Source organism: Drosophila yakuba, chromosome 2R, assembly GCF_016746365.2.
Source record: "Drosophila yakuba strain Tai18E2 chromosome 2R, Prin_Dyak_Tai18E2_2.1, whole genome shotgun sequence".
In the NCBI taxonomy this organism is placed as follows: Eukaryota; Metazoa; Arthropoda; class Insecta; order Diptera; family Drosophilidae; genus Drosophila; species Drosophila yakuba.
The window spans coordinates 13602577-13614525 of NC_052528.2; the positions used below are offsets into that span (position 1 = coordinate 13602577).

Below are 11949 nucleotides of genomic sequence, written 5' to 3' on the forward strand. Positions count from 1 at the left end.
AAAAAGCCCCTCAAAGGTGTCCAGAGGCGGTGGCTTGTGTGGGAGATTTAATCAAAGACCTGAAACTGTAGCCGAGGCACCCACACTGGCATTAAAATTGCTTAGCTACCAGAAAATATCCCGAAAAGCAGATATTAATATATTTATTTATACAGTATACATTCTGTGCCTTTATTTTAGCGGATATTAAATTTACCTTAAATCTAATCAAATATTGGCACCGTATGTTATAAGTAAGATAAATTAAAAAGTACAATATTCCTCCGAGTGTCACAAAGATGTTGCACTTGCAAGATGAGCAGGAGAAACTTTCCTGAGAATCGCTTTTGGAGCCACCGAGCCGCTTCAGCAGCTGATCCCTTCGAGCATTGTGGAGTCCCTCGCACACATTGTCCTCGAATCAGCGGGTTTACAAAACTTCGACTTCAAGTTGGGTATACAAGCTGAAATTACAGTTTGGTCCCCCGCCTGCCAGCCGGAATACAAACTTTCCGTGTTACGCAATATACGAGTATTTTCAGCAAAAATATTTGTCACTTGGCAACGCGTCAAAAGGGAGAGTTTGTGCCTCCCCAGCCAGCGAACCTTCTTTTTTTTTTTAAAGTTTACACATGGGATTGAAGCTGGTGGTGTCAGCCATTGGTTATTTAATCGCGCCACTCACATAAATAATGAAAATCTTGAAGACGGCTTATCCCTATTAGGACGTACCAGGCGTTGACAGTTTTCAGCTATAATTTGCCTAGGGCTGACAATGAGTCGAGGGCACACAGCCAGTCGAGAAGGAAGATGGGTTGGCTCATTAAAAAGTCAGAGGCTGTCATCGGGGCGTATACGCAACCGCATTAGGAACTCTCGGCTCCTCAGCCAGACAACAATTCAGTTTCCATTGCAAGTGCTCACGTGCGAGCCGCCTCCACAGGCTTAATTATAGTGCCTGGTGGGTCTCGAAAGGCGTATCCTTCTCATCCTTCTCATAGGCATACTCGCACCATTCATACGTGCATTTGTGCGACGGCTAATTAGACTCGCCTGAGAACACAAAGGATGCGTTGAGGACGTGAAGAGCGTGCCCCTTTGTGACCGAGCACATACTCAATTAGAGGCGCTGAATGGAACGGGCGTGAATGGCTTGCTGTGGCTTAGTTAATTTAAAAACTTTGACCGCACAAGTCATAATCAGCGCTGTCTCATAAATCTCAAATGATTTCTTAAGTCCTAGTTGTATACGAAAGGGGCACAAGATGTCTAGACTTTCAGAAACAGTTAAAACCACTGGATGTGTCTGTTGAAGTATGGATACACAAGTTATAAAGCTAAAGCCGAATAATTCGGTTCAATAAACTCAATATGGTTGCTGCCAAAGACTTTAAACAAATATCCATTAAATTCAAAAAAAAAGCCAATAGGTTTTCTGCATAACTAGCTCCACTTCATGGCCTTATCCCACATTTAGCCAGCATATCAGACACGCCCCGCTTATCCGAAGTAAGCCAGTTAGAAGTTCCAGTTCATCATTATTCACAGTTATCGCTAGCAGGCGGCCAACAACGACAAGCTAATGGTGTTGGCCTAGTTTTAAACTCGCCGTCGGCATACTGCGAAATTGTAAAACAATAAGAACAACGACCACAAAGAACTTTTGTTTAGAGCTGAGGGTGTGCAAAAAAAATTGAGGCACACACATATGCATGACCAGGCGAATGCAATTTCTGAGCCCAAAACTGCGATTTAGCCCATTTGGTATGCAAATGCGATGGCCAACACACAAAAGGACACTCTGCATGTGCACGAATATCGAAAGCCATTTAAGGATATTTTCTTGTACATGTGTGCATTTCACATTTGCGGTTTTGCCTGCGTTTTTGACTTACAACCCATGCCTTTGTGCAGAAAGTGCATAGACAACCGGGAGCCATTCGTGGATGTAGCTACAACTCACCTACCTATACTAGTATTTCGCCCAAAGCCTGGCTGACCAATTTGTTTGTGTCTGCGTCCTGGTTTGGCCCCAATTCTGTGTTTGCATAATAGCGACCCCCCTAATAATTGCTCCTGGCCACACAGCCACAGCAATTCGGCCCCCAAAAACACTGGGCTCAAATGCGTGCCAAAAACCTTTGGTAATTGAACTGTATCCGGCTGCTTGTCTGTGTTAATTGCTGGCGGATTCCATTCGATTATGATGAATTGCGGACGAACATTAGACTCGGCTTGTCCATTTTGTGGGATATTCGATACATGTATGCTGTTGTTTGACGAAACTTAATTGGTAGGGAAAAGCCAACTGCGGTTTACTGAAAACCAAACACATTATTTCAATGATAAACGCAAAAAGAGTGTGGGTGTTTTACAGACTTTTAATTCAATGGTATGCATATTTATCCTGGCGGAGTGTAACTCCGGCATAATCTTGTGTGTAATCTCGAGTGATGCGTCATCTTTAAGGACCAGTTCGTGATGTGGCTGCTAGTTCTCTCAACAACATCACCCAGCAACATTAACTACATCAGCAACTGCGATAAAACAGCGGCGCAGCGCGTTCTTCTAATTGGATTTTCGGTTTTAAGCAAGCTTGTAATTCCATTTACACCGCCGGGAGACCCACAAAAAACCAACAATGTCAGGCCAAGCCATTTAAGTATAATGTTGAGTGCTTCGCCTGTTGTCGGGCTAACCGAAAGGCGGATCCAAAAACAGAAAAACATGCAACAAATTACAAACAAAAAAGAACCAGAAAGAAAAAAAACAAGCGGAGAAACGACAACATTGACATGAAACACGCAATAAGCAGCAGGCCAGCTACAAAACAGTGTTTCAGCCGCTGAATTGGCGATTTTATGCTTACCCCCAAGAAACCCCCACGCACATAATATACTATATATCTAAATATATATCTATATAATGTGTATAGATATACACACAAAATAGACAAGAAAATGTAGGCAGCCGCTCGGTGGCCTGCATGTATGGACTTCACTGGGTGACAGGTGGAGGTCAGGTATTTATTTAGCCACTGCTAAACGCTTAGCTTGTTCTCCGTTGCTTGGGGCTCTTAAATATTTCAACAATTCTAGCACCTACATATGTGGGAAAGCTTCTTTTTGGTCTTTATTCAATGACCTTTTTCCAACATGTTTATTGAGGCTCCCGTAAAATACACTTGCTTAATATTTAATTGCTTGCTTAAATGCGATTTGCTTCGCTGGCTCGAGCCATGCAAATTTCGCACTGGTCTCCATGTTAAACAATTAATGAGGGCACGAATTTAGGTGTAGACTAATTAATAAATGAATATTTCACGAGCTCAAACTTGCGCCACGCAAATTTCAATCCCTTAAACGGATCCTGGCAAACCCCTTAATCCAGTTAATTATGGGCAGGATTGACTGGAAATCTGGCAAAGTTTTAATGAGTTTAACAGCAAGGTATGTCCATATTGTTTAATAATCCGTAATCGGCTTATGTGCAAAGGATTAATATTAATTAAAGTTTTGTTTGAATTTCCTGGCTGAAGCCCCACCTGCGAATAAGACTTCGATGTTTTGCACAATTTGCACAAAATGTAGTAATGTAAGCAGATGGAGGGAAACCAATAAGTACGAGTATTTCTCAACGGTTGACTGTTTGTCCTTCCACAAGATTTATTTGCTCCAATAACAAGCCCATGGAAATGAGCAGGGACCGAAGAGACAGAAGACAGAGGACAGAAGTCGAGCAGTGCGGTGGACAAACCACAAGACTTTGTTCTGTCGGAAATTGAAAAATGGGCTTAGTCCTTATGGCTGGCTGTGTGTCCTTTTGGCCAGCAAGAAGCAAAAGTGGATGGCCAAAAATGGAATGACAAATCTTGGCAACCGCAAAAGCCCCCAACTTCACAGGCGTACGAAAAACGTTTGGCTTAAAAATTCCATTTAGCGGCTTATTATCATGCTTCATTTCTCACAATTTGTCGCTATTTGAAAGTTGGCAACGGCGTGGAATCTGCGAGCCAGGTGAACTGTGCGTTTGGCATGTGACATGTGGCATGCGGCATGACGCACGGCCATTTTGCATGATTTTAATCAAAATGGACTCCCTGCTCGCAGACAGATGCTGCATGACGATGTCCTGCCTGGGTTGGGTAATTAAAATGTATATTTATGACAGCGACTTAACGTCGTAATTATGACTGAGTTTCGACAATGACAAACGCAGCAATCAGCGCAGTTTTTGATGAACAGTATGGTGCATCAAGTTTTATGTTGAATCTGCTCTCTATTTGCTTACTTCCTGCCTGGAATTGCTTCCAAAATCCGAATTTAAAAGATAGAACAACATTACCAATCGCTTTAATACTTTATAGAAAGGGAATTCAAAATGCTCGATGCTTAGTGCTCACTGATATAGAACTCAATTCCGGAATCAAGCTTAAAGAAAACTTTTAGTATTCATCGCCTGTCTTGGGATTTTTGTCCTACAAGTTATAACTATAAAAGGAGCTCTGCGTAAACTTACGATGCCTGGTCAATACACCAACTACAAGTACACTCGATTGATAATGGTGCTGCTCCGCTCCTATTTGAGCATACTCTACCTATGGGGTATTCTGCACCTGGCTGCCATCGTGCCGTTTCCCCATGAGACCTGGGAGACCACATTCTGGTCCAGGACACGCACCTTTAAAGTGGCCTACAGGATGATTTTTCATAACAATTGGGTGAATGAGGTGTACATTTTCATCCTAATCCTCGTGGTGCTGTTAAATCTGTTCTACTGCTGCCACTGCAGACTCGTTGGAGTCCGGACTTTGGACGAAGAAGTAGAAGGGCCTTTGCCGCGATTGGACTTTCGCCTGCTGATCTGCCCGATATGCTATATTATAGTTTTCGTCATTTGCTGGGCCATTACCACCATCGCCACGTGTCGCGGAATTATGTGTGTGGCTAAGAGTGCTGAGCTTGGCAAAAGTGGTAAGACGGTCTGCCTTTTGGTCATCGGTCTGCTCATCAAGCTCCTGGTTATGGCCAATTTCTACTCGGTTTGCATACGCATCTGGGCGTACTTGAAGATCTTGGATATGAGTGCGAATGATTGGCTGGTTAACTACTACAACTTTGGTGATCACCTCAATTTGTTCTTCCGTGTTTGAGAAGTTGTAAATACATTTTATATTTGTTTGTTTAGCGAAAAAATTAACAACTCTTTGAAATTTCAATCTTAGCTGAAGCTATATTTTTCCAATTATGATGGATTGACTGGCAGAGTGTTTCCAATTTGGTGTGTTCCCAAACGAAAACACCTTGTTGGTCTACCCTGCTCATTATGTGCGTGTCTGGGTCTGTTTTTGTTTATTATTTCTGACACAATTACTAAGCACACGTCACGGATTTGCACTTTCGCTAATGGAACTCTCACACACCGGCACACTGTTGTCATCTACCGTAGATTCGCTTTGTTATTATTTTCCCTCTTCTGTTTTAATATAAATTTGCATTGTTGCGAGAATGTGGGTCAAGAGCGTTGAGACCCCCGCACGCCACGCAAATAAAAGTGGGTAAAAGTGATACACGTGTGTGGTGCGGATTTTCCACGCTGTCCCCACTCAATATTCGCAATAAAAGGAAACCGAAAGGAAAGCGTGAAAAGTGCAGTTGGTGTGGCTTATGATTGATTTCATATCCTTTGGGCATTAACGCTCGACTGATGCTGGAAATGGGGTTAAAAAAATAAAACTTAAAATACCTGGAACTGAAGGAAATGTTAAAGAGACCACAACCAGCATGCAAATTAAGCAAACTCTTGGGAAAACAAAAAAAAAAAATGTTTAAAAAACCGAGCAGCGTGTTAGTCAGTCAATCAGGACGACGTGACCGATTGCCCCGAAGCTCCGCACATGCAAGCCCGAATCCCTTGGCTAACATCAGGCAAGGTGTGCGGCCCCGCCCACTTTCCATAGCCCAACGCCCCCAGGAATTACAGCCAAGGCCCACACAGACGCAGTGACATTTCGCCAGAGAGAAAAGCAAACTCAATTTGTATGCCTCGACGGCGGGCAGGCAGGACACCGGAACATCAGGACATCAAGCTGAGAGCAGGACCAAGGCAAAAGCGAACCGAACCAGTGAAAGGCACAAAAAGCAACATGCATGCGGCCTTCTGACAACTTTTCAGACACTGTAGCTTAGATTTTGGACTTATGCGGTCCTGTGACAGTACACGCAGTGTACGTGATCGGCTTTTAACATGTGTTGCATGCCCAGCGACATGTGCAAATCTCTCACAAAAAAGTTTCCACTAAGAGAAACATCCATAGAGTATGCTATAGTAATTGACAGTGCAAGACGAACTACTTTATATTTTTTTTTTGAAACAGGGGCATGTGGTACTTTGTATTGGTAGTGGTTTGTGTACTCAGCTAATGAAGTTACGCATAACAGAGTGGAAAACCAGGAGTAAACGAAACTGATACCCTTTACTCGGGAAGAGTGGGCATGGTCTAACATCTAGCTTTTGTAGTGCCCGAAATCACAGGATTCATGCGGACAGACGGACATGGCCAAGTTAACTCGGTTAGTTATCCTAATCAAGAACAAATTTATTTTTTTTTTAGTGTATTTAGGCTGATGAAAAAAGGTAGTACAGCTGGAAAAAGTGAAACAGAGTTACATGTAAAATCTATTTGTGGAACACCAGAACAGCTTGATGTTGATTACTGACCAAACAGCAGTAGCAGCCCAGATCGGCTTAGCCCGGATGACTAGTTGGCACTCACAGGACCTGCAGGTCCTGCGTCTCTGAAAATGTCAGAGCGCGGCTGGTGGTGCTATACAGCTATTTGCACGTCTCGCAGATATTTTTAAATATTTTATAAATAAACATAAGCGCAGCAATGGCAAATGGCACGTGCCTTTAGGCCGCGTCACGTTGTACTGCCGCCGTGTGTGCGTAATTTGATAAAATTTCACATGCCATAAGTCCAGGAGCAGCACTGCTCCAGTCCCAGTCCGTGGGCCAAGCCAAATGCTTATCTTGGCCTAACTCCAGTTACGCGCTTAGCGAATTAACGCAGAACCACTTTCCCGCCTTGTTATGCTCTAGAAATATTTGCATGGCCAAGTGGGCTAACTTGGCCCGCAGGAAAATGCCAGATTTTGTAGCGGAAATTCGCCAAGTTAAATGTATGCACTCTTGTAGCGGCAAAATCTTAACAGAAATGGCGAATTTTTAAATGAGAATTTTCTCGGAATTTGCATAAATGCACAAGAGCAATGGGAAAAGATGACAAAAAGTGAAAAAACGACAGATGCAATGATGTAATCTTGCGACTGACAACGTAGAAAAATCGCGTTCTTGCAAAACTCGCTGAAAGCTATGCATAATTTAATGGTTTTTCCTGTGGCTCCAAGCACACGTATTTCCTGAACATTTTTACACAATTACTGGCTAATTAGAATGAGCTTTTCTGCCGGAAAACGGAGCCAAAGTAGCACGTAGCGAGAGACACGCGTGACTTAACCACAACCACATGCATCCTGGGCAGATGGCAGCTAAATTGTGTGGTCAGTCCAGCCAGTCGTCCATCTCTTCAGCAGTTGGTGTGGATTATATATGCAGAAAATATGCGTCCCTCTTCGCCCAACGTTGCGTATACGTAATGAGATTAACCAGGAAAACGAGGTCGAAGAAAGGGAGTACTAAACACGGTGAAGAGCGCTGTGGGAATAATTCGCATCGTGATTTCGATTAGTTCCCTTTTTTACAAGCAGCCTGGGATCCATGGACAAATTATGGCCAGTGTTGGGCCATAAAATACGAAGCAGTGGTCAGATAGAGAATTAAATAGTGATGGAGGAAACTATAACAATAAATTAGGGTGAAAACAATGCAAACACAGTTGAAGCCAGCAAGTCGAAGGACCGAAGCTAATTGAAAAAAGTTTACAACAAATTCAGGCGTATGTTTGAGCATCATCTAAAGTTTCAATGGGCCGAGAAGCACCAGACAAGTTTTAAAACTATTTTATATATTTTTCTTTCTCTGCTTTTTTTCGGGGAGTTGGCCAAGTGGGCACTTAAGCGGAACTAGAACACTAATTTACACAAACTACCCGTTTTCGTCTGCCCTCTCCACAGATCTGTGCCATGCTGCATTGAAGATTCAGTCCACTTTCCGTGGTCATTTGGCACGCAAGCTGGTGAACAAGGATGCGCCCGAGGACGAGGACATCCAGGAGATAACCAAGAAGGTGGCCGAGGAGTTGGACATAGATTTAACCGATCCCGAGCTGAACAAGGCTGCAACCAAAATCCAGGCCTCGTTCCGGGGCCACAAGACCCGCAAGGATGCCAATCCCGAGTAAGGAGCTCACCAGTTGAATTTTCATTGCCCTCCTCCACCGAGGGCTAGTCACAGATGAAGCTTACTTAATGCTTACGCAAGTGAATACAAAAAATATTGGTAAATTGTAAATGTGTAAAAGGCCAATCGAGATGAGGGCACACAATTGTAAACTTTTTAGTGAATATGTTTTAGCCTGAATGGCGTACCCAAATGATTCTCATAATTATTAAATAAATTAAGTCGAGGGCAAAGTTACATTTAGTTTGCAAAGCTTTTATAAATTAACAGTGAAACCAACACACACACTTTGCGAATGATGATTCGGAGAAGGCGACTTTTACAGATACATTTTTGCGGCTTGTCTTGTTCTATTACTAACCTTTAGAGTCGTAAATTGGTATTAGTTAATATTTAATTCAATTACATTTCGTTTTTGGACTTTCCTATTAAACCCAAGACCGTAACTAAAACAAAAAAAACAAAAACCAAAACAAAACAAAAATAAAATGAACTAACGTTAAATTGTCAAAGAAAAACCTAATGTTACAAAATAATAAATAAAAGGCACGATGTTCCATAAACTTTATCGTAGGGAAATGAGAAAACAAACAAAAGACAAATGCAAGGAAACTGCTGAACAAATTTTTGGGAAATCATTTCCATTTTGTCTGGCCAATGCCAAAAAGTAAAAAATTAATTGTACCTACAAGCGTATGAATATGAATTAGAAACCAAAGAAACTCAATGTTGTTTCAAATTAAGGCAAATTAGGGGTATCCAAGCAACATGATGCAGCTTCGAGTCGTCAACTCAACAATTTTTCAGCCCACGGGCTCTATATAAACTGAAAAGTCAATGAACATGAAGATAACTAATCTGGTGGCACAATTTTCGTTTTTCTACCAAGTGTATTACAATATTTGTCTACTTAACAATTGATCCTCAAGTAGGAAACTGAAATACACACATATATATATACCTATACAAAAAGCAAAGACAGGTACTAGACCGAGTTGAATTGGAAAATATTTTTTTTCGGCCAAAGCTGAGAAAATTGTTACCATGTGGCAAGCGAAGCCAATAAAGAAATATTTAAAATTCAAACCAATTAACTACAAAGAATTAATAACAAACTAATGAACATAATTGAAATTATATTAGAGATCAAAGTCAAATTCAAATAAATTGCATAAAATTATTACATTTAAAAAGCAAATGGGTAAAACCAAGTACCATCTGTGTGGATAAATAAAAAAAAGAAACCAGAATATGAAAGCAAACCATATACAAGCCGAACAAACAAAGAATGTCCCAACTAAATTTTAATTGAGTAATAAAAATAAATACAATAAAGATGCAACTCTCTGGTTTTTCATGCCATTTCAAGCGGTGGGTAATCAAAATATGGCCATTGTAAGTGGATTTTGTTTCATTTTGTGGCAAAGCTATTGGTGGGCTTTTTAAAACTGGACAACAAATAGGATTTGTTAGTTGGAACTATTGTACTATATAGTTTTATAAAAATTTCAATTTAAATCTGAATTTATTTTATAATCAGGCTCTCGAAAGCAAACACTTGGTCTTATGGCATCATCACATAATCACACTCCTTTGCCGGCCAGTTTGGCATTAGTCCTTAGCCATTCTCAATTCTCAACCACTCGCTGCACATGGCCAACGTTTAACGATTTTTCTTTGCCACCTCAAGAGCTCGAGAGCTGCTCCCCTGAAAACAGAGGCTTCCTGCGGCGGTGGTGCTGCCACTGGAACTGTCAGTCGTCAAGGACATTTGAGCATTTTAAAGAACGGTGGTGCAAATATACTTAAACGACTGCTGATTTTCCAAACATTTCGGTGGCTTGCACATAAGCAGTCGCACAGAGTTCCTGTTCATTTGACTGATGGGTCGTAGACCGCGCTTTTTAGGTAGTCAGTCTGCTGCCCATAAATGTTGAGGTATTCAGTCTGCCGTCCACAAATTTTGAAGTCCTTGGACCCACTGTGCCGGCGACTGACATGAGCTTCAGTGACAGTTTTAGCACGAGAAATTTTCATGACAATGACGTTGATGTGGCTGACTCTGACAATACTTGACCTAGATGGGCCTGTGTAAATTTCTAGTGTAGGTAACTCCCGGGCACTTGAGACGTCAGAGGACCAGTGAAGGGACTTTCCAGCGCATTATCCTTTGCGCCAGTGTTTACAGTTTGCAGGCACAGTCAAAGCGAACAACTATTTGAGTTTTCCCGCCCCACCCCCGAGGGAAATGTGAAACATGGCGAAGCGGAAAATTCGCACTGAAATCGCCCCCCAAAATCCGCGGAGAATGCATCATCAACATAAGGCACAAGTGTAGGTGTGACTTTCAAATTGAACTTGCCACCAAAAGGACACAGAGAAAGCGCGAGAAATTTGCATTCCCCTGCATGGTGTGCGTCAATTGGAAATTCCCAGTCCTCTGGTGCACCACGCGGCTGGTCTAAAGTGCTCCAGAGCATTCAGTTAACTGCTGTTCCATTTTATCATTTGCTTTTTGTTTTTTTTTGCGGCAATGCTTCACGGTTCGTAAATATTTCACCCGTAGAATTTATGCGTGCTGAGGAGAGAGAAGCCATGCGGCTAGATGGTGCAACATGGCGAATGCGCAATTTATGAGGCTTTCAAAACAAAGCGTTGTGCCCGTGAACACAGAAGCTGAAATGGAGCTATCGCTGGTACATTGAGTGCCCTGAAAAGGAAACAAATGTCAATTTAGTAGTACTTTTCAACGCGCCTTTGACGAGCGCTAAATTTCTAGCTGGAATCACATTATTTGCGTTGGCTAAGAGAAAAAAGTCGCGGCAGTTTTAACATTTTCCCTTTTGCCCATAAAATGCACCCACAATTCCATTCAGTCGGCGGTGCTGCTGCACGTTTATCGCACATGTGCAGTGGCACACACATCAACTTTCCATTTCTAAAATCCTTTCTCCCGCGCTGACAGTCGCCAGCAGGCAGTGCCACTAAATCCGCGCCAAATAAGCAGCCGCATCCAATCGACATCACCGGATGCCACCTCCTCCTCCACCCGACATTCCCCATCCTCATCTGCATCTGCATCTGTTTCAACTGCTAAATCTCGCACCTTATGTGCTGATTTCAACGGCAAAGTGCTCCGTGGAGACGGCAAATCCTGGCGAGCGAAGAGGTTTTCTAAAATTGGCAATAACTACGGATGTCTCTGCGACTTCCGGTGCAATAACTGCATATCACATTCCTAACAATTGGAGTTTATTAGTTATATAGGTTATTAATGGTTAAAATGTCTCTAAACTCGAAAACGAATGGGTTTATGTATCCTAAGTCGTAATCAAACTGGATGGATGAAAATTACACGAAGTAGAGCTTGAAATGTATAAGTTCGTCGGCAATCAGTGAAATGCAAATATACAACGTAATACAAAAAATCAATACTAGAAAAGTTTGCTGAGAAGCAACACAAAAAATCAGAAACACGGTTTTCTTTCCTTCAGGCTTGCAATTTGTTGGCCAAATGCCATAGTTTCTTGTTATTCCACAAAACTGCCGCCTGTAAACAAGTTGTTTTCCATCGTTTTTCCATTGACCAATGTGCTTAACATTGATTGC

The 11949-nt window shown here is 42.1% G+C and overlaps 2 protein-coding genes across 3 annotated transcripts in view; both read left to right on the forward strand.

The window, feature by feature from the left end:
- LOC6530487 (cilia- and flagella-associated protein 91) overlaps positions 1-9682 on the forward strand; it is a 36055-nt gene extending 26373 nt beyond the window's left edge. For both annotated transcript variants that reach the window (XM_002091366.4, XM_015197202.3), the window contains exon 3: positions 8115-9682. In XM_002091366.4, the coding sequence (XP_002091402.1) occupies positions 8115-8341 (227 nt within the window). In that variant the 3' untranslated portion in view covers positions 8342-9682. The remainder of the gene's footprint in view (positions 1-8114) is intronic.
- LOC26535691 lies at positions 7-6448 on the forward strand. The gene is made up of 2 exons (XM_039373231.1): positions 7-6296; positions 6356-6448. Exon 1 carries the CDS (start codon positions 4499-4501, stop codon positions 5129-5131), a length of 633 nt encoding a protein of 210 aa, XP_039229165.1. The 5' UTR covers positions 7-4498; the 3' UTR covers positions 5132-6296; positions 6356-6448.
- Positions 9683-11949: the final 2267 nt, after the last annotated feature.